At 38.8% G+C, this 27870-nt stretch overlaps 1 protein-coding gene across 6 annotated transcripts in view; it reads right to left on the bottom strand.

The window, feature by feature from the left end:
* Positions 1–7237: 7237 nt before the first annotated feature.
* The window catches only part of TBL1XR1 (TBL1X/Y related 1), a 114907-nt gene continuing 94274 nt past the window's right edge, over positions 7238–27870 (bottom strand). For all 6 annotated transcript variants that reach the window (XM_054166648.1, XM_054166649.1, XM_054166650.1 and 3 more), the window contains 14 exons: positions 24151–24253; positions 21849–21994; positions 20158–20377; positions 18018–18150; positions 17712–17853; positions 17367–17430; positions 17167–17264; positions 15360–15420; positions 14038–14159; positions 13491–13565; positions 11030–11157; positions 10686–10851; positions 9727–9828; positions 7238–7960 (listed from right to left, as the gene is read on the bottom strand). In XM_054166648.1, the coding sequence (XP_054022623.1) occupies positions 7934–7960; positions 9727–9828; positions 10686–10851; positions 11030–11157; positions 13491–13565; positions 14038–14159; positions 15360–15420; positions 17167–17264; positions 17367–17430; positions 17712–17853; positions 18018–18150; positions 20158–20377; positions 21849–21994; positions 24151–24208 (1542 nt within the window). In that variant the 5' untranslated portion in view covers positions 24209–24253 and the 3' untranslated portion in view covers positions 7238–7933. The remainder of the gene's footprint in view (positions 7961–9726; positions 9829–10685; positions 10852–11029; positions 11158–13490; positions 13566–14037; positions 14160–15359; positions 15421–17166; positions 17265–17366; positions 17431–17711; positions 17854–18017; positions 18151–20157; positions 20378–21848; positions 21995–24150; positions 24254–27870) is intronic.

Genomic DNA, 27870 nt, shown 5'->3' with positions numbered 1-27870 from the left:
ACATTTGAAACAGGGACAAAGGTAGAAACTGGGGGTTGGTCTCTTCTCCCAGGCAACCAGCACCAGAACAAGTGGACGCAGTTTCAAGCTGCGCCAGGGGAGGTTTAGGCTGGATGTTAGGAAGAAGTTCTTCACAGAGTGACTGGCCATTGGAATGGGCTGCCCAGGGAGATGGTGGAGTCACCATCCCTGGAGGTGTTTAGGAAGAGACTGGATGGGGTGCTTGGTGCCATGGTTTAGTTGATTAGATGGTGATGGGTGATAGGTTGGACTCGATGATCTCAAAGGTCTTTTCCAACCTGGTTAATTCTATTCTATAGTTTCATGTTTTCTATTAAGGCTGAAGCAACAGGCAAGAAGAGCAAATGGTGCCTTGAGATTTGTTGTCTAAGCACTTCAATGTAGTGAAAAGGGAAACACAATCTTTAATAGGTGGAGTTATACTATTTGTCAAAAAAACCCCCACCAAAACCAGAACCAAACCACCCCCTTCATCCACTAAACATTTCTTTCCAGAAGTCTGCTTGCATTAATTGGAAAAGTCCCCTCAGCACTGCTATGAACAAGGGACTTTCATTCCCTAGTGAGGAAGGGAAAACAATCTGAGCTGTCACCAGCCCAGCAAAGAAATCTTGGAAGTGTTTGAGAACATGCAATTCAGAAAGCTCCAAATGCAGCTCCCTCAAGGTAAAAATCAAGGTTCTCAGCACCTAGAGTAAATGAGAAAACTCTGTGGAAATAAAAGTGTGTTGAAAGGACTTAATCTCTACTGAGACTTCTTGACATCTTGAGACTCAAGTCTTGACTTGGTATCTGAAGAATGAATCTAGAAGCTGAACATTTTCACATCTATTACGGAAACCTGTGTCTTATTTAATCTTTCAAACAATCCTTTATGATACCAGTTTTCAGTTAGTCAGATAAATGAGAAAGCCTCTGCACTGCAGAACTCCTGGGTCAGCGTTCCTTAAGGACAAACTGTACTAACTGGGGCATCATCATTCTCTACAGAATCTTTGATAAATTCCCCCTAAATTATTATTCTCCTGCAGCTGCCCTGTGCTGACATCAGGGAACCAAAGACATTGCTTAGTCTTCCATTAAATTATTTCACTTTGAGGCTGGGAACATGGACCTTATGAATATCTGAGATCATGAGTTACTAGAGAATTACAAAAACCTAGACTGTTAGAGCATGAGGTAACTCAGCTTCAAAGGGAAGATTCTAGCAGTAAAGGCATAATGAACCTACCTGGAATACTGTCTCCTCCTCACAGGACAGAAGTGGGCAACACTACCATGCAAGCACAACATCTACACAGCGCAACACCATTCTGAGGTTCCTGCACCACAGGGTGGCCACAGAGAGGAGCATTTGTATTAATGAAACTTCAAGACATGCCAACTTTAAGCATTGTGCTATTAGTTAGTACAAGCAGTCTGTCTCAAAACCATGAAATTGCTTCATTATTGCTCCCTTAAAACCCAAAAGATGACAGAGGAATCCTGCGGTGCACTCAGACTCCAGAGGAATGGAATTCAAGACTGGTTTTACATGTGCAAAATAACAGCCCCTCCTCTGTTTGCAATCACTCTGTGTCATTTTCAGTGTGTTAAAATAAACGGATTTTGATAACATTAGTGAAATGAGACAGCTATTGTTTTTGAACATATTCTAGCAACTAAACAGCCTGCGTGGAAAAGCAGCTATTTCACCTTAAGAGTTCTAGCGGCATTGAAAATAAACCCTCCAGGCTGCCTTTCTTGGATTATGACATGACCCGTTATTCTAAAGGAATTAAAACATCATTATGCACAGATGGGTGCTTGTTATTTCATCTGTAAATGCAAACCATTTCAAGCACCTGAAATACAGTAAATGAAATAACCTTCCTTCACATAACCACACTGAATCACTCTGTCAGAACCAATCTCTCCGATGTGACTCTGTTACCATAGAGCCTGCTCCCATGCCTCCAGAGTCTTCTAAACAGCTGGGACGTAGCTGCTGAGTGCCATTAGACCCAGTTCCTCTTCCACAAGTGCATGGGCAAGAGAAGATTGAGCAAATAAAACACACACATGAGGAATCAGTTCATCTAAATCAAAGGCATAGTGGTGGCAGAGGAATAGCTTCACCATTTCAGAGGATCTATCACATGTTCATAAGGAGTGTGGAGCTGTACAGTGTAGCACCTCCCACTGCTCCTTACAAACTCCCTTCAGTGGAAATGTGCCAAACAGTATAGTACAGTGTTTCAGCATCTGGAACTCTTCTGCAGCAAGCATTACAATTACTGGTATATAACATTCAGCCAAGGTAATATCAAAATATATTTTATTCTGGACCTCTTTCAGATCTGATTCAAATTACAGTTGTCAAAGCAATACAATGCAAAGGGAAACTGCAACAGAAAATGTGCCTAGAAGGGATATAAGGGCCTTGGGGACAAATCATTGTGATGTAGAACCAAAATACATCATAAAGTGTAATTAACATGGTCCAGGACAGTATAGAACATCTATGTCAGTCTTCTTCAGACAATAATCATGAAAACTGAACAATAAAAGTCCTTTAAACAAGTACAAAAAACTGTCATGGGCTGGTTTACACTTTTACAACAGTCGTAATTTAACTGGATAACTGAAGAAATGATGCAGACATTTTAATCCAGTGCTATAGGTAGGCTCACAGAATTAGACCCAAAGGATTTGTAACTCCAAATGAAACCATTACAACTACAATGTCCATGTCAGGAGAGAGAGAAAATTACTTCTGTATTCTAGAATTACTGTTCTGCACACTGCAGTCTGTTGAGGACAAGATTGCAAAGTACACTGGACTAGCAACAACATGCAGACTGTTTTCTTGTATTTACCCACAAATGTCAAAAAACATTATGAAGTAAAAATGAATGATTATCTTAAAAAATAAAAGGAAACAAAAACATGCCTCAAAGTTATTGTCAAGCTTCAAACTTAAAGGCAGAGAAAAAAGCGAATTATGTACTCAAAACTACTGATCTGAAGCACTATTAACACTAAATCTGCAACCTGCAGGAAACGGCAGATTTTCCTGGTTCATCTGCCTGCCATCAGACTGACAGTGAAGACAGTCACACTTTCACAGAACGTGGTATTTCAGAGCTTTCTCTAGAGGGAGAAGTGAAGGCTGCTCCATGGCTCTCTCCCTAAGGAAAATATCAGGGATCTTGATGGAGATTTACTGCTGTCTCCCGAAGCCTTATTTGCTTCTAACATGCCACAATGTTGCTTCTGCTTTCTTCAGACTTCTGGAGAGTGTGAAACTGATCCCACTGGGGAATGGCTCTACAGGACCTTGTGAAGGGAGAAGCTATCACGCTTGTCAATGAAAAAGGAACACTGGGCTAAATCCGACAGGCCCTGCTCTGGCAAACTCCCACCGAAGCCCAGAGGAGCCGTGACTCGAGTGAGATGCGGCTGGTTTCACCTACGCGGCACACAGCAGCACATAGACTCAACGCCTCCAATGCTTATTCTGGCAAGGTTTTCTCACAAAGTGAAAGACAATGGGATTTCTGGTTAAGAAACAGTTGGAAAAAAAATCAGGTCCCAAGGCTCCTCTTCACTAAACAGGCAAAAGCATACAACCTTTTATTTACAAGCTGAAAAACCCAGTTTGCCATTTGACTGAAATTCCTTCATGCAGCAGAACTAAATGCATCAGCTGCTAAAATTCTCTGTAGGCAAACTGACACAACAGCCCAATGCCACCTAGTATTCTTCCTAAACACAAAGAACATTTCAAAGGTATAATGTCCCATTAAATACCCTAGCATGAGGTAAGCAGTGTAAGGAAAAAGGAGTGCTTTTTAAAATGAAAATTAATTAAAATTGGTAGAAATCTTTGGCCTTTCTCTCAAGATGCATTAAAGTGTCATGAAATCAAGAAACATGCTTCCAAATGCCATGTCATTCTGACTCTGGTAACTATTACCTCCCTCCACCCAACCCAGAAAAAGAGGCACTTTTAGTGTTTCATATAAGATTTCCAATCATCTAGTAGACACGCTAAATAACCCTGCACAATTGTAGTCCCAGAATAAACTGAGTTTATCAACATTACAAAGAGTCTAAAAAAGCTTTTATGAGGACCTAGATATTCTCTTAACTACACTAAGAAGTCCACTGGTTGGGAATCTTTACATCAATTTAAAAATGCAGAAACAGGTAAAGTAAAAATAGAAAGAGAGGAACTCTACAGAAACCTGGACCTAATTATGCAGAAGTGAGAAACAGGATTCTGAGATGGATGCATATAAAGACAGCGAACTCATGAGCAGTTAATTAATCATCATTAACTCTGAGCCTGGTTTTTCCCCTTCTTTTTATCCTCTGTTTGGATATTTGCCCATTAACGTGCTGAACTGGAAAAAATAGGATCTGTAATATATGCAAAGGCTTATGCACATGTTTGCCTTTACACTTAGAAAACTAAGCGTGTGCACACATTTAGACGAAATTAGGGTTTTCCTGATATTTGGCATTCTCAATTTAAAGGAACAATTTGGACAGTCTACCTCACTCTTGACTATGAGGTCTTTGTGCTATAAAAGATAATAATGTCAGGGTTCTCTTGTTTTTTTCTTTTCCTTTTTGCTTCACATAATCACAGAACCCAGCACACCTTGCATGCATGCATTGAACAGTGTATAGACGAAGAGGCGAGAAGAGGTGTGAGCAGGAGCAGCACTGTGGCATGCTAGTGAAGGACAACAATAAAATACCTATTGGCCAGATAGAGAGTGGAACCTGGCACCACTCCACTACAGTGGGGCACTGCTGATGAACACCAGGTTGGGGGGGGTCTCAGCCTGAGCATCCAGAGCACTCGAGTCAACAGATCTGACATTCCTGCTGGACTGTGCTTCAAGCACCTGAAAACTCTGGACCTGTGATACTGAAGCTCTGTTGTAGCTATTTCTGAGCATGTGGTACTATGCTTAAGCAACTAGAATTATAACCAAAACGGCTGACGATTGAGAAAGAGGAAAATGGCAATACCCTAAAACATGGCTGTGTGATTTTGCAGCTATGTCACAGAATTCCACCACAATTGTTTAGATTGGCTGAAAGAATCTTCCAATAACTTTTATGAAAATGAATAAACTGTCCATATTAAAATACAAAAGTACTATCAAGAATCACTTCTGACTTTCAGGTTTAAATTCAGTGCAATTGACAAATGCATTGCTAAACGAAAAATGCAGCTTAAACGTACTCAAAACATTTGTGTCTATTCCTGGGAGCACAGTTTAAAATTATTGCACAGAATTTTTATTATTTTTTTTTTATTTTTATTTTTTTTTTCATTAAATGACAGAGGTCAGCCACAGTCATGGACCTCCAGCAATAAAAGCAATATTTCAAGTGCCAGACACTCAATATATTAGGTTTCCTACACATCGAAACTCACAGGGTAATTGCTCTAAACATTTGTAATATGTTCCAAAACCCTAAAAGTAGCTGGCACTGAACCACCACAGATGACTGTCTCTATGGATATGACTGTTTGTTGGTTTTAAATGCTGTGTATGATAGTATTATAATCCTGGGGTATATATAAAGAATGTATTGTTGACTTCTCTTTACCACTGGCAAATTGCTACCCTACCTTAGCCAAACTCAGACTTGCTTCAAGTCGTGCTTATTCCATGGAAATAGCAGAAATCGATGCCTAAAGAACAATGGTTAAAATGTCAAAGCTGCATTATCTCAATTCAATCAATTTATGCCTAATTTGGGGGGGGGAGGAGAACCAAACCCAAACAACCAAACCTCAAAATGGAAACAAAAAATAAAACTACATCGGTCAGAGACTAGCAATCATAAGCCACAAAATTATTTGTGATTGAGATAGTGTTATAAAACTGGTAACTTTGCAAAGCTCTGTAATATAAACCATTCCTTAAGTAAAATGCCTGTGACATAAATTTGACAACCTCTCTTTTTTTACAAATTTACACTCTTGGAATCCTATGCAAGACACGATGCAACCTTTTCGACTACACAAACGCGGAAACACAACCTCATGCTATCATTTACAAAGAAAATCACTACCGGTATACTTTTAGTCACATGAGCAGAAAAAAAAGGTTTGCCATATACATCTTGTCATCGTAAGAAAAATACTTGATATTGTAAACAGAGTAAAAGACACTATATAGTAGTGATTATTAAAAAAATAGCAGCTTAACATCTACCCTATATTTGGAAAAAAACCCAAAAATGTAGTCACAAGATACGATAAACTGCAGGACTGGAGCAGCAGGGGAATTAGTGCAAGTATTCATCTTTTAAATAAGCTGAATCACTGCTATTAAAATAAACTTGAAGCAAGTCCTCTGTTTAAGGTGTTTGTGTTTTTTTTGTTGTTGTTGATTTTTTTTGTTTTTTTTTTTGTTTGTTTTTTTTAAATCTAAGGTAGTAAACATTTTGCCTCTTAATGGCAGTGTTATCAAATATATGCCAAAGATTTTATTTTTAATAAAGGAAAAAAAAATAAAAATAAAAATTACATGAGATACTTTTAATACTGGAGTTTGGTTACAATTATACATCTAAGCTCCTACAAATAATGATGGGCAACTCTCAGAGAAGCTGTGGCATGAACCCTTGTCCAGAAAGATCTTAACCTCTTGAAAACAATCCCCCAGCTATACTTTGCTCCTTTTTTCACAATAGTGCACAATTTAACCATATTTTAGCTATGGTCTTAAAGCAACAGAAGATGCAACTTTTTGTTTTCCTCTTTTTTTGTCTTTTCAGGTTTGGTTTTTTTTTTCCTTTTTTATCTTTTTATTTTTTTGCTGTTTATTTTCTTTTCTTTTTTTTATCTTTCATTTTGCATCCCCGTCTTTTTCTTTTCTGTATTTTTGTGCCCTTCTGTTCTCGAGATTGGCAGAATTATGTCCCAAATAAGAAAACTACTGCATTTCAGCCATGTCACCAGAAAAATAAAACATAGCATTATACCCATTACTGTCGTGCTTCGTAGATGAGCAGGACGTGAAATATCACGCCTCGAAGAAGGATTTCTTTTTTCTTCTCTCTCCGTAATCCCTTTTCCACCCTCCCTCTGTTCACGAAATTGTGCTCTGGGAGCCACAGAAATGTACCAAACGTTATCAGGTTCACTCTACCTCTTCAAAGAATGCATTAAAATATGTTTCAAGGAAACCTTTTTTTTTTTTTTTTTTTTTTTTTTTCCTCTCTTTTTCCCAAGGTGAAAAACAAAATAAAAGTAATTATAAACAAGAAGCTAATTCACTCCCTTACTTCATGCATCCATAAACTTAACCAAAACAAAACAGAAAACCCAATGGTTAAAAAGCAAAGGAAAAAAAACAACTACTGCTGCAGATTTCTGTTAAGTCCATTTTCTCTGTACACACAAACTGCTCAACTACTGAGAAGGAAAACAAAAAACACCCCACAATCCATTGTCGCAATGGATTTAATGGGGGAAGGGGTAATGAAGGCTGCCATTAGTATCTTCTGAATTTGGTATGTATATGGGTCTGCTCTTGTATATGGTATATTTCTCTCTCTCTCTCTCTTTCTCTCTCTCGCTCTCTCTTCTGGTTTTCATATCCAAACCCTTTAAATGTTATTTTGGGGCACAGCAGATTCCAGCACTTGGTGAACAGGATTCACAAGCTGTGACAAAACTCTGTCATCCTCTTCAGGGTGTAATTTTTTTTTTCTCCTTTTTTTTTTTTTTTTTTTCCTTTTTTTTTTTTTATATACAGTATATGTATATATTTCTTTTATGTTTGGCTGTAGTGGACTGGCCATGGTTCAATTGGGACTATAGCAGTACATGGGTCAGGGACAGTCATTTTGGCTATGTACACATTCATAGTCGGTCCATGGCTTCCAACTAGTAGCGCTATTTCCGTAGGTCTAATACACAAACCTGCAAGAAAAAAGAAACACACATACAGAAACTGCACAATATTACACCTTTATACAATTCTGTGGGAACTACCTGAGCAAAAGCTATGAAACCAATTGTGTAAGCTTATTTTTATATCTATTAACAGTAAATTTGGAGTGGGAAGAAAAAGAAACAAAACCAAAAATCACTTTGCTCATGAGCGCCCAGCCAGACCCAGAAGCTAAGGGCACTGCTGCCTTAATGAATTACTAGCAAGACATTAACAACATCTTACACAAGATGCTTGTCTGTTACTTAATGTTATAAGGCTGAGAACTTACTTGAATCTAGGGTATAAAAATATAATACAGTGAAATTTAACATAGGAGGGAAAATACTGGAATTGATCAGAGGAACTCTGAAAAACACCCAGTTAATAGTACGCAAGTTCCAGTTCCAGTCTTCCCCAACATATTCACTAAGTAGTGCTTGTACTTCTGTCAGATACAGAAATCTAGTAGTAAAATATCATCATATACAAGCTATGCTTTTAGTCATCAGTTCAAATGTGCCTATTGCTTGCTTATTGCCAGATGAAAGCACACTTAAGAGAGCAGATGAGAAAGGCTTTTGAGCGCAAATATAAGAAAAAATAAACCAAACATTTTCTAAAGAGCAGAAACTAAATGAAAACAAATCTGTAGCAAGTACAATCAGCCTCTTGAGCCAAATAGAAGACTGAAAAGGTTACACAGCATATATATAAAAGGGTCACCCGCGGGGGAAATGATAATTTCTACTCAAGATATGCCTTGAGCTTTTGTTCCTTCTATGAGATTGTCTAGACTAAAATGATATAAAAGGCCAACCAAAATTAATTCTCCAGAATTTAGGCTGATTAAGATTCAGACCTTCCTATTTTCTATTCTGAACTCTAATAAAGCAATCTTCTTGTCTAGCATGAAACATGTGGGACAAGAGAATGGTTTGGCATCTGCGTTAAGATTCTGCCTGGGACTCTGGACTACAAAGCTACCAGGAGTGCTTTTTGCTGACATTTGTTACTTTTAGCTACAGCACTTGAAAATACAATTCTTATTTTTTTTTCCCTCTTCTCCTGTCATACAAAAACACAGCAAAAAAAGAGGCAAGCAAAAACCCAAGTACTGGACTTGTTAGGAAGAGCTGCACCACAATACTTTACCATGGAAATTTGCAGGAGAATGTCAGAAGAGTCAGGAGGTGATGCTACAATAATCCACTATGAGATGACAGTGGGTGCATTAGTGCTTAGTTAAACATAGGATTTTATTCCTGTCATTTTTAGACACTTTTTAATTACAAGCATTTAGAAATGTGCACTTGGCTTTGCTGGGTTTTCTGTTGAATGCCATGTAGAAGGTAACTCACTCCTATCATGCACTGCAATAGTATGACCTGCACTGAACACCTTCACTCAAAAAGGGCACAGAGGTGAAAATGAATTTGTTTCCAGACTACGAGGAAAAGATCAGGTACACTGAACACATTTCCATATTAAGCCCCAGTAGGGACAGAGCATCTTGATTAGAGGTATCTTCACCTTCTGCAGGTTTGGAATGGCTTTGAAAAGTAATGCATTAAGCTGGAACAAAGCTGCTCTCCTCACAACATTACAGCATCCTATTTATAGGTGAAAATGTACACAGGTGAGCTGGCTGTATGCACACTTCAGCTACAGAATGAAATTTTGTCTCCACTGTTAGTCAAAAGACTTCCGGAAGATGCTTGTTGTTAGAATGTCAATCAAATCAAGCAGCACTTACTGAACCATCTGAAGCACTTGCTCCAACTTTGTCTCCTGCTGCATTCCAGCAAACCTCAAAAATCCCTCCTGTTCCCCGATAACTGTGAACTAGGGCACCTGTCTAAAGAGGGATAAAAGATGTAATTAATGTCACAAACTCCAGGTGAGCAAGTAAAAGCTGTACAATGTGCAAAGCTTCCCCACTGCTTTTAAAAGCTGAGATTCTCAGAGGAAATGGTCCAGATGAAACTCATGGACAATCTCAGCACTGTGTCAAAAGACACAGTGATAAACAATTATTGCATCTTGATCTCTCTGCTTGACAGGCAAAGGTGGGGTTGGTCATGACTACTCCCAATTACTGAAATGAGCCTTTCAAAAATTAGTATCCAGTCCCTAGGGCCAGAGATCACATCTTGTACAACAAGAAGGTCTTTAGACTTCACTTTGCAATCAGCCTCTTGGTTTTTTTTCCCCCAAGAAATGCAATAGAAGTCATAGAGTCTTTTCTTAGAAACATTTTGTTGTTGTTGTCTTTTCTCACTTTATGTTCTCCTCTTTTCAGTGAAATCTATTAAATAGCTATTGGAGCTGTACATCCAATAAACCTTTCTTCACAGCAAACCTGTTTCATCAGGAGTTTAAAATTCAGAACTGCTAAAGAAAATCTTTGGTTGCAATATGTTGGAGATTCTTTAAAATGCTTTTTGTTGTTGTTGTGTTGGGTTTTTTTTTAGTACTTTTGTTTGTTGTGCTAAGCAAAGACAATTATTACTTCACCATAGGCAAGAACTCAAACAAAGAAATTAAATATACATCTATTAACAGAAGTAACCTTAGAACAAAAGAGAAAGCAAATCAGCATGTTAAGAATGTCAGAGCTCTTTGTAGCTAAAACACTATCAAGCAATACAGGCTGGAAGGGTCCTGATGGAAAAGACCAAACCAGAAACTTCTAAACAGACAGAAGAGCTATACCTGTGTGTTCCAGATGTGTACACATTTATCAAAGGAGCCACTGGCCAGGTACCTGCCATCAGGACTGAAAGCTACACTGTACACAGGTTCTTGATGTTTTGTCAGAGTATGAATACAAATTCCTCTGTCTACATCCCATAACCTAACAGTAGAATCGAAGGATGCACTGTCAAGGGAAAAAACACAGATTAATGACATCTGAATTTGATATATTTTTGTTACTTACACCAACACAAAGTTATAAAGTACTCTACATGCTTCAAAACATTCTCTGAAGCTACATATATAAAGAGTGAAGCTAAAATAAAGCTCAACAGGCATTTAAACCCAGGATTAAACAATACCTTGCTAACATGAGATTGGCATTTGGGTTATTTGTTCCTGGTCCTGTGGGACTCCATTTGATAGTATAAATTTCTTTGTTGTGTGCTTGTAAATCATGGACACAACTGTCTTGTTTCATACTCCAGATCTATGGTACAAGAAAGAAGAAAACACAAAGACATTCAGCACAATATTGTACAAAAATAAGTTTTACAGCTTTCTTTACAATTTGCAGCCTGACTGCTACCTTTTAGGCAACTCAAAGCATTTGCTCTGACTGCTAGGTTACAGGAGAAGTTATGACAAGTGTTATTCCAATATTCTCCACTCTCTGAGTTATAAGTACCTGATGAGGTTAATGAGCAATAAAGGTGCTGTCTATAGAAAGCAATTTGCATGTGTTAACTACAAGCACCTTGAAAAGTGCAGGGATAGAAACAGATGCTCAAATGAGAAGAGCAGTATGTGTATGATCATGTCTGAGTTGACAAAATATCACAGTCCTATTTTTAAATTAACTTCTTGCTACACAGACTGAGTGAAATGACAGGGTAGTACAAAACCATTAGTGCACATTGCAAAAACCATGATAGCATTTTCCTGGCTTATTAGGATTTGCATTGCCAGCTGTTTGTTCAGTACTTCACGCAGCTCCTGGATTCCAACTCCTGCATAACCTTCAAACTAACTTTATTCTATTAAGAATTTGCATTGCCACTACAAAAGGGATATGGGAACACTTTTACATCTCTTGCTAAATGTGAAACTTGATACATCTGAATGCTTTTTCTAATGATACCTGTTTTAGTAGTGCTTTTAGCTCACATTTTGCTAGAAAAATCTAACAGGACTGTTTAAGCCCAGCTGTATTTAAGATGCAATTAAGGTGCATGTTTAAATGAATGATGCTTCTCAGGACTGGTGCCTCACTGAAGGGAAAATTGATTTTCAATGTGCAGGCACAATTAAAATTGCATTTCCAATTTCAATTGATGGGATCAAAATCTAGCTTCTCTTCATAAAGCTAACAGATGAAAACAGTCCATATTATCTACCCTAGAGAAGATCAAGCTGGCATCAGAAGAGATAAATAAATAAAGCACTAGCATGTTTCAAAACCTGACATTCATTCCTACTGCCATTGGAAAGTAAGCAATCCACAAGTGATTAGTCATGTGTAGACTTATTTACAAGTAATTTGGCTTCCAGTTAATCCTGAACAAAATCGTAAATTCTTTCTAGACTGGCCTGAATTCAAAACAACCACCAAGAAATTAATTGCCTGAGCCCAGAAATGGTGACACATTCCCAGTTATCTCATCCCTACTCACCAGGATTTGAATTCATCTCACCTGAGCATCAGCTGCCTAAGTATTAAATTCCCAACTTAAGCTGTCTATTTTGACTCCATCCATTGCCAACAGATAACAACTGATGCTCCCCAGGGTTTATTCATCATACTTGACTTGGACACTTCACTGAGGAAAGGATAAATTGTCCTTCAGTGGTGCTAGACACTGTCGACTAAAGATGTCTAGACATCTAGCTTTAGACTGGAAGCTTAATACTTAAATGTTTATATTTAGATAAGGTGATTTCCATTTGCAAGAGCCTGACTGTGTGCCAGCCCAGGAGAGAATACCTAGCTGTTCATTCAGCCTTTCCCCGTCTCTGACTAAACAGTGGCGAGCTACATGGAACTAACTGTCCCAAGAGTTACTAGTAGGACAGCACTGTAAACATTAAAAAACCAATCCTGAAACTCTACAAGCGTAGAGCTATAACATCAACTGTACAGGGATAGGAGCAACGCAGAAGCACCTGCACTGTGGAAACCACACAGGTCTGTCAAGTAGGAACAAACCCATTTCTCCTAGTAATCTAACCTGGTGGTATTTTTGTATGCATCTCTGGTGTGCCTTGAAGTCCTATGTGTAAGTTACAGTATCCTTTACATTGACAAGTTGCCCTAGTTCTACAAGAAATCATATTACTACTAATTATTTGGAAGAAAAAAGTAGGTGCATTTGAAAACAGCAGACGGACTCCTGATACACTGGAAAAAACAAGGACTACAGCATCTTAAGAAACAATATACCAAAGGTTTTAACTAGAAGGGAGGGGAAACCAGAAGAAAACCAGGAAAAAAGGAAGCCACACATTCTTGTATCTGTTACACAACATGCATTCCAGGTCTTCCTTTCAACCAAAAGCAACCATCAAGCGTGACAGCCTAATGATTAATGACCTGATTCTGTAAACAGCTAAAAGCACCTAATAAATCATGCTCCAAGTCTCAGAGTTGCAGCTTGTAGCAAGTTCTCTGGACCAAAGCTTGGCTCTGACTAAAGGATTGCCTAATCTTGCTATATTAAAAAAGAACAAATATTAGATGACACAGCAAGAACAGAGACTGCTGGATTGCCCAAGCTAACAGTGCACATTCGAGTCCTACAAAGAGCCAGTACCAACTCCTGTTACCTTTAGAGTCATATCGTCAGAGCAGGAAGCCAGAAGATTACCAGTTGGATCCCATTTGATTGCATTTACTTCATTCTAAAATTGAACAGTGAGAGTAAGTTGAGTCTTCACTCCCATTAGAAATGACAGCTTACAAAGATAAAAGTTGGACAGCAGTTATTTGTGTAATTATATTTTAACATTTAATTTTCATTCCAAGCTTTGCCTTCAATAGCAACAATCTTTTGCTACCTGTTTATCACATTTTCCCATGCATGCTCCTACACATAGAAAAATCTTAAAAGGTACTATGTTTCTTCTTCTAAAGCTCACTTTTGCTATGCCACCTTGGCACTGGTAACAATGCTGAACCGGGAGAGAGACTTGTTCCAGTAATGACAGAGATTACAGTTACTGCTTGACCTTAACTACAATCACCTGTGTATGCACACCTCTTGCCAAAGACCCACACAAGGTATACTTGCTGTATGCTGACAAGTACACTGGGCTCCCAAATCTCTCATTAATAGAAATATCCCATAGGAACCCTCAATTTTGCAGTACTTACTGTATGACCCTGGAAGGTTTTGATGGGTCTATCTTGTCCTAGTTTACAAACGTGAATACACATGTCTGTACTGCAAGAGGCAAATGTGTTGTTACTCTGCCAGTCAACATCTAATGCTGGTGCTAAAAGAACAAAGAAAGACAATTAAAACTATGGTATGTATTCTGCTGGAGTTTCATTTGCAACATTCAGCATGCACCTTACAACAAATGCCAACAGGAAGCAACCATTAATTTTACAGCAGTTCTAAAGATAATCAGGCACTATGAACAGTGAGAAACAGATTCAAAACCAGTCTTACACAAAAAGCTGAAACAAAACAGCAGTCATTAAGACATGGAACATACCTGAAATGAAACAGTTACATGGAAGATAGTGCAGGAGGACAACAAACTGTAGTTAAGTCATCTATGTATAAATCTCAAGAGTCAGAATAAGGCACAGGTTCCCACAACTTAACACATCATCATGCATGAGCTCATCTCCACTAACAGTCCATGCTTCCGCTGATAGATGGCAGCCAGCAAAAGGTAATGATTTATTTCCTTTCTTAATTCCAGCATTATAAGGTATGGTAACTTGAAGATTAATCATAGGCAATATATTCCATTTGATCAAGCCAAGATATTTAGGGCAGACAGCACACAGAATTGCTTGGAGTAAATCAATGTTTTTGATTGTTGTCATGCCACTAAAAACATAGTGCGAGTGGAAAAAAGAACTGGAAACAAGACACATTTCTTACAGGCCCTTCAATGACACGTTTGTCATCCTCTCTATTCTATTTACCATCTGATTCTGGCAGGCTTGCACAGCATGCAGCCCACAAAGCAATTTGTCTGACCTCCTGAGAGGCTGCACTCTCATCCCAGCTGGCCAGTGACCAGTCTTTCAGCTGGTTTGTGGCCAAACAAATTGGGGACGGCACAGCAGGCAGCACAGAACAATGGGGTACGGAGCTGGGACTACTGTAGCAGGAAGATGACAAATGCAGTCCATAGCTGATACACAAAAATCCTTTGTGGCCCACCCACTTGATTTGTCTGCCACTCTACTACAGAAAGTCAGTAATATCTGGATTATCTCTTAAGACTCTCTCAGAGCTGCAAGAAAACTTTGAGTTAGAAAGTTTTAGGATCAGAACAATTCTCTCTTTGTTTACATTCTCTAAATTCTCTAGGAATACAGGAATCGGTATCCAAAGACTTCCTGGAAGATTAAAGGTAATTAAACTTCAGATTTTAAAAATTATTTTAATAAATAACACTTTTTTTTCCATCTTTTTAGGTGACAATCCCAGAATTATCAAGATCAAGACTTACCAGAATGAAAAGGAAACTGCTGCTTGGCTTCACCAGTGTGGGCATCCCAAATAATTGTGGTCTGTATTAAACAGATAAATAAACAATAAAATAAACTTGTACAAATTGCTGATTTCCTCCCAACTACCACCATTCACACACACTACCTAGCCTACTCCCCACTGCCCAAATCTGCTCCTGATTATTTATTTCTAGTGTTTTAAGCAGTATTAACAGAAATGGTAATAGATGTACAGGCAAGAGTAGAAAAACCTTAATACACTGCAGTTTTAGAAGTTTCAGAAGCATTCTGGGGTCTGCAGGGAAGAAGGGGCTTATGGGCTTTCTTTTGTAATAAACAAAATTAACTAGATTTATCTCCTCAGCCCTATTTATATTCCTCTAATTCGCTTCACATAGCTATTTCAATGTCAAATCCTTCTCTACTCAAAACTGGAATTCCAAATACTCATTTTGTCCCAAAGGAGGCCCTTATGTAAACAATTACTCTCACACTTAAGAATCTGAAAGATTTAAGGGTGCAATTTTGAGTTATTCTCTGCCAATACTTCTGATATCCTTCTGATGAAATAAATCTTACCTGACAGAATTAGTATTTTATAATCACTGTATTATATGCCTGATTTACCTCAATGATCAATGAAAATTTTGACACTCTATTCAGTGGAAGGATGAACTGACCACATAGATTATTTATGAAAAAGCAGCATAAAGTTGGGTCAATCTCTCTGCTATTGTAGAATATATTTCAAAGCACAATCTCAGTTGCTTTGTCCAAGGAGTTTTATTGACTGATGCAAGGCTTTTATCTCTTCCTAGAATATTTTTCTGCCAATTAAAGCTGTACCTCCACGAAGATTTTACAGCTAGGATAAGCCATCAGCGCTGCCAAACCCAAGAAATCTATCCTTTCTATGCTTTTTATTCTTTAGTGGTAGCACAAGCAGACACTAAAGCAAACCAGGTTAAATGTGTGCAGGGAGGAAAAAAAAACAACAAAAACAAGAAAGAAAAACAATCCTAAGAGAAAAATCTTCTACAGTGACACAGCCAGTCTGACATATTGTGGGCCCGTTGTCTTACTGAGCTTGCAGTTTACCAGTCTCACTAAGAGAAAGGCTGTGTTTACTTCTGCACCTTGAATCAGTTACAGGGGAAAAACTGAACTCTTACTTTCTGAATAGTCTATTCTATTCTTTGCATTTGTCTCAGGTCTATTCTTTATCACTATGTGCCCTTCCCAACATTCATAAAATTTCCCCACAGTCACAATAGCTTTGGATTTAAAGGCTTTATGAGTCTGTTTAGAGATGTGAAATAAAACACAGTTAAACAATGAGCTGGATGGCATTACACTACTACTGGCATCTCCCTGGTCAGTGTATCTGATTTTCTTAATGTTCCAGCTTTAATCTTTTTAATCATCCTCAGGCCTGACTGATATCCAAATTAGCCTGAACCTATTCGTCCAGTACAACCTTTTTCTGAGACTCTGCAAAAAGTGCTTTGCTAAACTCAGATGATTTGATTTTACAAAGGTGTAATCTCGCTGCATTCAAAGCGGGCACTTTCCAACTTTACACTAAACCTAACTGGGAAAAGGATCTGAAATTTAACAAACTGAAGTATCTTGAACTACTATAAAACACAAGGAAACATAGACAGCATAACAAGCTCTCTGTAAGTATGTATTTATGTTCCATGCCTTTAGTTTAATTTACTTACTTTCTACAGCTTTGCTATTATGGTTACAATTAGATTATAACGGTGAAGGAAAGAATTTTAATTTTACCAAAGATTATCTCACCTTGTCCACTCCTGCACTTAAAATGAAGTTTCCTTTCTTGTTCCATTTTAACGCAAATATAGGACCTTTATGTTGCCCTAAGGTGCTGGCAAGATTACCTGAAAATTTATATTGATATGAATACATTAAAAAAAATAAAAAACTATGCTGTGAGCCACAATATAGGAAATCATACTGGAAATTAGAAGCATTTCACTTACCATCTTTAGTCCATATCCTTGCAAAGCCATCGTAAGACCCAGTTGCTAGAAGTGTACCTTCACTCTGTCAGCAAGAAGATTATTTTACTCATTTAGCTTTACTGTATAACTCAAAGCTAAAGAGCACAAAGCCTATTCCAGGTAGAATAAAACTGCATAAGAATTATGATACCCAGTCCATTGACTAGAACTTATTAAAAAGAAGTGCCTGAAGTATGACTCAAAATTAGAAATACTTCAGGAGCCATGACAGAGATGCACAGCTGCTGTCACTTAAAATTTGTCTATGCAAAACTATAGGTGCCATTTTCTCCTAGTATTTTGAGCTCTGCCATTTCTGCTTACATTCCAATCCAGTGATGTTACATCTTTGTTGCTGGGTACATCCTGCCCTCCTTCTCGTATACAGTGTCGAAGTACCAGCTGTGTAGAGCCGCTCGTGCTGTTTTCGCTGAGGTTCCATATCCGTGCTGTTGAATCTCCAGATCTAAAAAACAGTTAATTTCATTTTCAAAAGTATTCCTTTCAAAACAGAGAATGTTGTGGCACTCAATGTAGAATGCATTAGGGCAACCTGACTTGTTACCCTCATCACACAGAAGTAGGCCAATGAACACTAGTATGGCATACAAACACGGTTAATGCACGTACCCTGAGGCCAAAAGGTCACTGACGGGATTCCAGGCACAGATGAACACTTCAGATTCATGGCCGCGCAGCACCACTGCCTTGTTGGGAGGGATTTCAACATCTCCATCTACTTCCATCATATCTGTGTGATTATCTGCATTATGGGAAACAACAGTAAAGAGAAAGGGATTTTAATATTTTGGAACAATACGGTTCACGTTCATCAGGGATGAGCCCGACGATTAACTCTCAGTTTACGTGGATCAAAATCTGACAGAGCTGTACACGTTCCTTAATAATTCCAGTTCCACTTACAAAGTAGTATAAACAGATGGAGAGTTTCAAAGATGTGAGAAAGCTCTTAGCCCTTCTAAACCTCAGCATTCAAATAGATTTAATTTTGGAACTTCAAAATTGAGGCCAAAAGTTAATTTTTTGCTGTGTTAGGAAAAAAAAATAAATGCCTATGTTAGAAGTCCTCACAGTTTTTCAGGCTGACACCTCATAGTACAATATGTTACTACTCTATCTGGTGCTGGAAAAAATACGTTTATGACACATTCATTTTCAATAATCTCTCTTTTCTCACCAATTGCAGTCAAGCAGGTTTTAAATCTACATCTCAGACACATCATTTACAAACTGGTTTTTAATTAATATAACAACATTTGGTGATACAGTAAACCGATAAAAGAGCTTTTTAAACTGCTTCGGCAATTACGGCGGAATTGTGGCAATACAGAGCTTTCTGCGTGGAAGTGATGTTGAATCCATATTGTTCCGTACAGCATACTGGGGTAATTCAACTGACAAAACAGTTTCCTTGGCAGCTAACATCCATCATTCTCTATTATTAAAACTAAATTCACACTGAGTGTAAACGTGGAACATAAAAAATGCTGCAGTTCACCTGCATCATATTCATTTACTGTGGTTAAACAAATCATGCCAGGTCTATTGCTTAATTTAATATTAAGGGTTCCTGTCACTGTTTCCATGTGTGAGAAAACAAGAAAAGGCTATTAGAATACGCATATTTTAAAGAAAGAGCACCACATAAAACATTGCTTCAATTAAAGCGAATCAATGCCAGTATCATTTGGTATACCAGCCAGTAGGGGTTGCTGGTATATCACATTTGACAGTGGATGAGATCTGCAGTTTATACTTGCTTCATCCAGTTCACAGTTAACAAGTAAATAATCTTCTGAGATTCTTAAATGACAGCTTATTTGTTTAAGCCAAAGATTTTATCTCCATCTTATTTATTATGTACAATAATAAAAAAACCCAACTAGTAAAATCCATCTGTAAAATGCAAAACCTTTACATGGCTCGATAAGAACATGCTCTCAACAAAGTCTTTTCTTTAGGTGCTTTTATTGCAAGATCTGTAACCTCCCCTCTTCAAATGTTTAATTCAGACTTAAGGACACTATTTTCAAAACTCACATTTTAATACTTGACCTGAACTTTTCTCCACTAAGATGGATTGTGAAGTATGCTCCTTGGAGCAGCGATGGCAAATAAAACTCACTTGTCTCACCAATCACAGCTAAAATGGAACCAATGAATAAACCAAACCTGCACGCAGCTGCATTGCATAAGTCTGAACAGGAAAGCATGAAAACTGATACTGATAAAGGAGAAAAATGACACAGGATTTGTCTCAGCAACCATGACGACCTTGGCACAACAAGGACATCTGTCCTACAGAGAGCCACTTACAACTCTCCGACTCATAGGGTTAGCAGAACCTGTAAAAAGTAGTTGGCAGCAGTTCAGAAGCAATGCTCAGTTTTAACCAGGTGCAGATAAGCAGACTCCTCTCCTTGTTCCTTGTAGAGGGGCCAAAGCTGAGGAGGTATAATATTTAAAAGTGTTTTTTTGATCTTTATGCAAGAGCTCTCAGAGGATCCTGTAAAAAACCTGATGATGATGGGAAAGGAGCAGCACTGGGAGTGAGACTGGTCAACAGGATATTATGAATTAATTAATTCAGAAGTTTGCATCTCCCCTGTGATTCCAAACATCAAACTGGGGACAGCCAAAGATGAGACACCACCTCATTGTCTACTAGCTCATACTACAGACTTGTCCTGTGATAAATGACAAAGAAATTACACTGATACAGGTTAAGGTCACTTCTTTCTCAACTTACTTGCTATAGTATGTGCTCCATTCTCTTCTCCATTTGCAGTATTTTCTCCATTTTTTGCTGATCCCTGTTGGTTAGTTGTGGCTGCAGCTGCGGCAGCTGCTGCCTGCTGTTGTGCAAGTTTATCTCTGTAGGCCTGTTGTCTTGTCTGTACCACATCAGGCATTACTGCATCTATCAGTGAGAGAGACTCTATCGGCCTACCATCAAACAAGGTACCATCCTAAATTACAGCAGAGGGAGAAAACAAAGACAGACAACACCAAATACAGATTAACATTATGGGCAAAAACTCCAAGGAAAACTAAATCAAAAATGTTTATTTAATATAATAAGACAGGTTACAAATAGTGCTGGAAGTGGTATCTCACGACTGTTGTGGTTAGGATTGGGATTTCAGTCTAAAGTTAAGCAGCTGCCATAAATATGCACAAAAAGGCACTGCAGGCCTCTGGCAGAGCTTGTGGAATCAAGACTTATATGCTCCAAGTCTGCTAAATCATCTGCTAAAGCAAAAAATTCTGTAAGCTATCTATGAATATGATTTCAGCCATGAGTGGCTGCAACAAAAATCTAATGGTTTGTTTGAAGAGCTGCAAACATTACAAGTCAGGTCACCGGCTTGTGAAGCTATTCTATCTTACTAGACTAATACTTTCCATAAACACATTATCTGGAGAGTTGACTAGTTTTCTTCCTTTTTTAAACAGTGCTGGCATGCTTTCAAACAACAAGGAAGAATTTTATCCTGAAATGGACAAGACCCAGTTAAAAATACCCTTATGCATATGCTAGGGCTTTGTAAGAATCTATTTTTAGGTGCTAGAAGGATTCCTTGCAATAAATACAGGGTCTCCTCCTTCTATTCCAATCACTTGCTTTATTTTTCTGAGGCTTCCTAAGGGAAAGGATTTGCTTCACTGGGACTGTGAAAACTACACGTCAACAGCACACATGAGGGAGACCGGAAAGAGTAGAATTAGTGAAAGAAGAATAAAAATAGTTTCCTTCTGTAATATAACTGATATATACAAAGGCTGCTAACCTTCCAGGCATAAATGAGAATGGGAATTGAGGGCAAGTATCTGCAGCATCAAGCAGAAAGATGCATAGCTTTCTGTACTGCTGGAATAACCATTGAAACATCAAATTTAATAGATTCTGCTTAAAATGAATTAGCCAGTAGAGGCAAAAAGCAAACTGATATACACTTTCATCTTTTCTGCCACAAACTGAAACCCTCTGTCTATTTGGAAACCTTGCCTTTGGGCTCTGATTACTTCATTATGATGACACATCACCCAAGTGAGAGCTGCATAGTGCTCTCCCACCTCCCTAGTCCAAGTCTACCAAAATAAAAATTAAGAGGTTACTTGTCTTGTCTCAATGATATCTTATTGCACTTGTGTGGATTTACTACAACATTATATTAGGGTAAAAACTCTACAGACAACGGACCTTTAAGCAATGAGCCAGAACACCATGCCTGGTGTTGTGTGGCTGCACTGGGCAGAACCCCTACCCAGTTATGTCACTCCATTCTGGTTCCACCACTGGAGACATGGTGAATACCAGCAGTAAGGAATCTGAAGTAAAAGTAAATAAATAGGATACAAGAAAGTTAAGAAAAAATACTAACATTCAAACTTACTGCAAGCGAGGACATAGCACTCCTGCAGGCAAAGCCTCCTTACCTCATTAATACTGACTTCTGCCTCTACATACTGCAGACCTTTCTGGATGATGGAAATCAAAGCAGCTGGTGGCACCAGAGCACCATTTATATTAGACTGGCTGATATGGCTCTCTATACCAAAGGTAAATGCTGAATGGGAAAAGCCTAAAGACAAGGCAAAGATATCAGAATTGATTTTATAGATAGATAATGCTACTTGCCATAACCACTGTAGGATCTTCTGTTTACAAACCTAAGCAATTCACACAAAATTCTAGCATTCTTATGGACTACAAAACACCTCTGTTGTTTCCCTTGTGTTTCTAATTTGAGTGTACAAAAAAAGAAGAATGAAGTTTATACATAAATACAACAATTATTGATTATGGTATCATTGGCAAAACATTTGTGTGAGCAAATACAAAACTATGAAAGACAGGATTTGCAACTGTGTTTACATGTACTTGTATATTCTCTAACTGGGTATATGTATCAGATCACACATAGCATTTAATCCAGTATCTCCAAGACACCCAGACTCACTTGTTATTTTTACTCACTGACTTTGTTACCCATGAAGGTGAAATGGATCTGTACGTAGAACAGAAACCACTTCATGGTATAGTGCTGTCATAAGCGTGTCTGGTTTGGCACTTAAGCGGCAAGCATGATATGGTGCAGCACTGCTAGTTGTTTGCAATTTATTTGATCACCCTGAAAAGGCAAATTTGATCTAGAGACAAATATTTGTTTCAGCAAATTAAGTTTACTGTTATGAGAATTTTTCTTAACCAAAATAATGGGGTTTACTCTCCTCCTCCGCTTCCCGTCAGGTAACTAAGAAGCTGCCTGCAAACTTCCAAATGAAAATTAAGCAATTTTGCAATTCTGGCTTCTGTGATAAAAGCAATCTGCAACTGGAATAACAATGTGTAATAGTTTTTAGCAAATTCAGGCAAAACAATGAGTTTCTGCTTTCTTCTGACAAGCAGACACTGAAGCAGTTTGCCATCCACCATTACTTCTGGTACTTCCCTGTCTCAGTTTAGGAAGTCCATAAGCAGTGGGTGGATGTTGCATCAGACAAATGCGTTTTCAAGAAACCTGAAGTCACCCATCAGCAATCACTATGAATCAGCAAGGGAATTAACACGTTAGAGCAGACCCCTGACACTGTTACCACAAGATTAGAATTTATTTTAGCTTTCACATGCAGACTTCTTTGATGTATTGCTAAGAGCACACCCTTTTGTGCCAGATGACACCCATCACTTGTTCCTTTACTGGGGTATGCCCTAATTTCCAGTCAAATCTAACTGTTCTAAATGTAGGCTGCTTTAAGCCATTAACATCATAGTTACGATAGGAGTAAAAGATAACACTGTCTCTTACATAGCTTCAAGAACAACCACCACCACAAAACCCTCTGCAACCATATGGCTGCATCTAGAAACCCAAACATGCAACACAGTCTCCAACTGCTGATCCAAATGAGTTTGGGAAGTTTTAAAAATAAACTGTCCAAGGGAACACTACTGCTTTCTTACTTGTATTTTACAGGCACAGTCAGTTTAGACAAATATGACAGGAAAAAAGTTTCTTTTCCAGTCTGACAATATTAAACTGTCTTTCGCTCTTACTCCTAAGAAGCAAGAGGCTCTGGCTAGCCTGACAACAAAGGACAAAATCCTCCAAGAAAGTGTCCTGCAGGAAGGGAGGCTTTTGAGAACCCAAGAGTTAGTCTTGTAAAAACATTTGTTCATCTGCATTTAGACTCAAATGATACAAGTCATATGGTTACAGTTGCTTCTTCTTTTGAAATGCAATAACATCTGCCCTCCCACAGTCACATTCCCGCAAGGATTTTGGCAGGGGGGGTTGGACCCGATGATCTCTTGAGGTCCTTTCCAGCCTCTAATATACTGTAATACTGTGATCTCTCACGGGAGCATCATCACTCCAACAAAGAACAGGAAAAAGCAGTATTTTGGTAGTCATCTTTTTTCTTCTTCTTCAAGTAGCCCCAAAGAAAATGGTGTAGGTAAGTGATCTCCAGGAAAATACATTTCTAGTAATCAAGTGAGTCCTTATTTGGTTGACTGCCATCTGAAGACTCCAACTGACTGAATCTGATTAAGTTACAGAAGGTAACTTGGCAGGAATTCATTCTCTTGTGGAGAAGAAACACCAAGAAACAGTTCAGACAGAAGCACGTGCCCACTGGCAAAATAATAGAGGAGTCTGTTTGCTAAAGCCAGTTGTAGATGAATACCAAATAAATTATGCATTAACAACCAGAATTGTAAAAAAAAGAAACTCACCTGACTCTTGCAAGTATCTATATACCAGGAAGTTAACCTCATCACTGCTTATACTCATCTTTATTCCCAGTTAAACCATGAGGTCACAACAAAGGACACAACCCTGAAAATAAAAATAAAAAAGTAGGTCAATTAAATATTTTTAGTTCCTAATGCTCTCAATGAATGTGTATTTAGAAAGCAAGTAGCTCCCTGGCAGCACAGACAAGGGTTTTATTTTATAATGCAAATAATTCTACAGCAGTCATTAAGAAGTCATTTGTCTTACCACAACATAAAGGCCAGTGAATTAAATATTGAAGGGCTGAATTCTCAAATGATGCAAATTGGTATGGACTGAAGACCTAAGATGCTAAGATGCTTAACACCAGTACTAAAAAGGCCTCATTTCACAGTGTTTCTAGAAAATAATCAAGTGAGTTGCACCTGATCAGCATTATTGCTGCAGAACCATTTTTCAAACTGTGAATCCCTCTCTGCCTAGCCAGCAAAGACCAAGAGTTTGGTTTTGCACTGGTATCCAAGCAAGGTCTCACGTTTATTTTCTAATCTACTTCAATTTTCAGGTACCTTTGCTCTGCTAAAAAAGTGCAATATAACCTAGTATCTCTTTAAAGAAAGCTCAAGTATTTCCATTAAAAAAAAGCAGCAAACATCTCAGTCATAAACATCTGCTTCGCAAAAGGAATTCTTTCATTAGAGGTATGCTTTAAACAGAGCAATTTTTAGTAACACTTCCCTAGGCTTTCAATCAATGCCTTAAAACCATTGATGGATAGACATTTGTCCCTTCATTTTAGTAAAGGCAAATGTTTAGCAAGACAAATAATGTATGGAATTATAAATAATTTTGGTGCCAAATTTTGAAAATGTGGAGCAAAAGGGGTCTTTAAAACATGAAAAGGAGGAGACAATACAGTATTTTTTCTAACTTTAAGGCTTATTTTTGAGAACTTTCCTGTCTTTGGAATGTCTGAAAATCTTGGTCTTTGTATGACATCTAGTAAAAACATCAGCTTCCAGAATATAGCAAATTAATGTCCATCTCCTCTTCCTAGTGCCTACCCAACACGTGTCATCAACAGATCTTCAAGGTTTCTTCCCGGCCACCCACCACCATTTTTTTCTATGTAACTGGAGTATGAGAAGCTAAGTTACTCTCCTATTGTTATCTGAAAAAGTTTGACCTGGGTCTGATCAAAACAAGCCAAAAGATTAGAGAATGGGTTTTCTTGTACTCTTCAGCTACACGGCTGCACACACGGTCAGGCCATTCACTGGTACTGCTTGAAGTGGGAAGGTGGTAAATTCAGCAGTAAGCAATAACTATGGAACTGTAACTGGTGCTGCAAAGCTGCTGTACATACTTTTCCTAGGTATCTTTTCCTAGCAAGGCTTCCCCAGAAAACAGGAGACAATGACCATACTCTCTTTCTTATCATCTAACTTTCGAATTTTACCAGTTGCAACCACATTTGACACTGGGAAGAGTTGTCCAAGATGTGACTTTCCTGCAAGTCCCATAACGTTATAGTAGGCAGATCCAATTAAACTCTGTAAGAGAAGAGGCTACAGGATGAATTCAGGCATTAAAATGACACGTGTTTGCCTGACACTACAGATGAACCCCGAAGAGCCAATGAGCACATGGACATCTCCAAAGTCACCCAACCAGCTAATAGCTGGGGGTAGGAGTGAGCACAGAATGCACTGCCCACTGGGTATGGAGAAGGCACAGGAAAAATTACATGGTCAATTACACAGTCTGAGTGCTGCACAGGAAGGACATAGACCCAGCTGGGACCAGAGGGACCCAAGTGGAAGAGCTGGACGTTATCCTGCACGGGAAACAGGCATGAGATGCTGGATGCATCTACAGAAACCCAAACCTCATGCTTATAGAGCAGCTTGAGCATGCTGCACTGTCAAAGAGGGAATAATGGTTTTAATTTCTTAAGGACAGAACTACTTAAATCCTTATCTCTAATGGAAATAATAATTGTTCCAGGAGAGTAAGTTCTAGGGACTTGTAAAGAAAGGTTCATAGACACTAACCCTGCCCCACCCACCCACAGCCCTCAGCAACGCCTAATGTACAAGGTACACCCATCAAATTACAGCACACTTTGAAGGCCTGTTTCTTGAGCAGCGTGTGAAACAAATACCATTTTTAGCCATTTCATGCATTAGCAACCAATTCTACCACAGGCAGGTCCAAACACTAAATTTATTCAGCTATGTTTTGTTGTCATAGCCGGTACAGATCATCTTTATTTAAGACAGCTTGTTAGAAAAAAGTTCTGCAGGAAGAGGAGCAGCATTTTCCTTCAGAAATTAAGGTAATTAAATTTAAAAAGCCATGTAAAGAAGCCTTTTCACATTACACAAATGGTAGGCCCTTTGTTTCAAGGGTCTGATATTGACTTAAAAAAAAAAAAATAAAATTCTTACTGCATCACCCCAAAAGATAGATCCAAACACAAATTAGATGCAAGGGCTGTTTGCTATATAGAAAGTACTTGCATTGCTAATATAAAACTGCTTCTCAACTCCAGACAGTACTGTGTGGATGCCACATAAATTCACCTATTTTGTAGTTGGACAGCTAAAGAAAAAAAGCAGCATTTTGCTTCTCTTTTAAAAGTGCTGTTCAACCTGCCCACACCAAATTAGTGCAATTTTTCAAGGTTGGTTCAGTGTTTTCCGCAAGGCACCTTGGTTAAGGCCAGGAGCACTGCCACATGCTGTCCTGCCTGGCCATCAAGAGGTGGCAGTGCAACCCTGGCTTCTCTACCCGAGCAGCCAGAAAAATACACTGCTGCGTGCAATAAATACACGGCTTGCCTGATGAGGACATGCAACTGAAAAGGGTGCAAAGGGTTTCTGTTTTTTACCAGGATATTGATTTATCCTTTCTATTAGTGCTGATCTAAATGTTCTGAGAACGTTTTTCTGTATTTAGCCCCATCCCAGGCTGGTGGTTCGGCCAGCACCCAAGAGACACCCATCACCCAGCTATCACCCAGCCAAAGGGAGTGAGGAACTGTGAGAAGAAAAAGCAATGCTGAACCACCTTTCTTCCAATCACAAAAGCAAACTGTCACATGAAAGAGAAAAATGCAGCAGAAGTACAGACAGGAAAGAATACAATAATTAGTGGCTGGAGAACAGCCAGGCAGAGAGGGTCCTGGGGGTGCTGGTTGACGGTAGACTGGACATGAGCCTGAAGTATGCCCAGGCAGCTACGAGGGCCAATGGCATCCTGGCCTGCATCAGGAACAGTGTGGCCAGCAGGAGCAGGGAGGTCATTCTGCCCCTGTACACTGCCCTGCTTAGGCCGCACCTTGAATACTGTGTCAAGTTCTGGGCCCCTCAGTTTAGGAAGGATGTTGACTTGCTGGAATGAGTCCAGAGAAGAGCAACAAAGTTGGTGAGGGGTTTGGAACACAAGCCCTACGAGGAGAGGCTGAGGGAGCTGGGGTTGCTTAGCCTGGAGAAGAGAAGACTCAGGGGTGACCTTATTACTCTCTACAACTACCTGAAGGGAGGTTGTAGACAGACGGATGTTGGTCTCTTCTCCCAGGCAAGCAGTACCAGAACAAGAGGACACAGTCTCAGGCTGCGCCAGGGGAGGTTCAGGCTAGATGTCAGGAAAAAGTTCTATACAGAAAGAGTGATTGCCCATTGGAATGGGCTGCCTGGGGAGGTGGTGGAGTCTCC

This window comes from Dryobates pubescens, chromosome 13 (genome assembly GCF_014839835.1).
Source record: "Dryobates pubescens isolate bDryPub1 chromosome 13, bDryPub1.pri, whole genome shotgun sequence".
NCBI lineage: Eukaryota > Metazoa > Chordata > Aves > Piciformes > Picidae > Dryobates > Dryobates pubescens.
The sequence above is the reverse complement of the archived record's forward strand: the minus strand, read 5'-3'. Positions and strand labels throughout refer to the sequence as shown.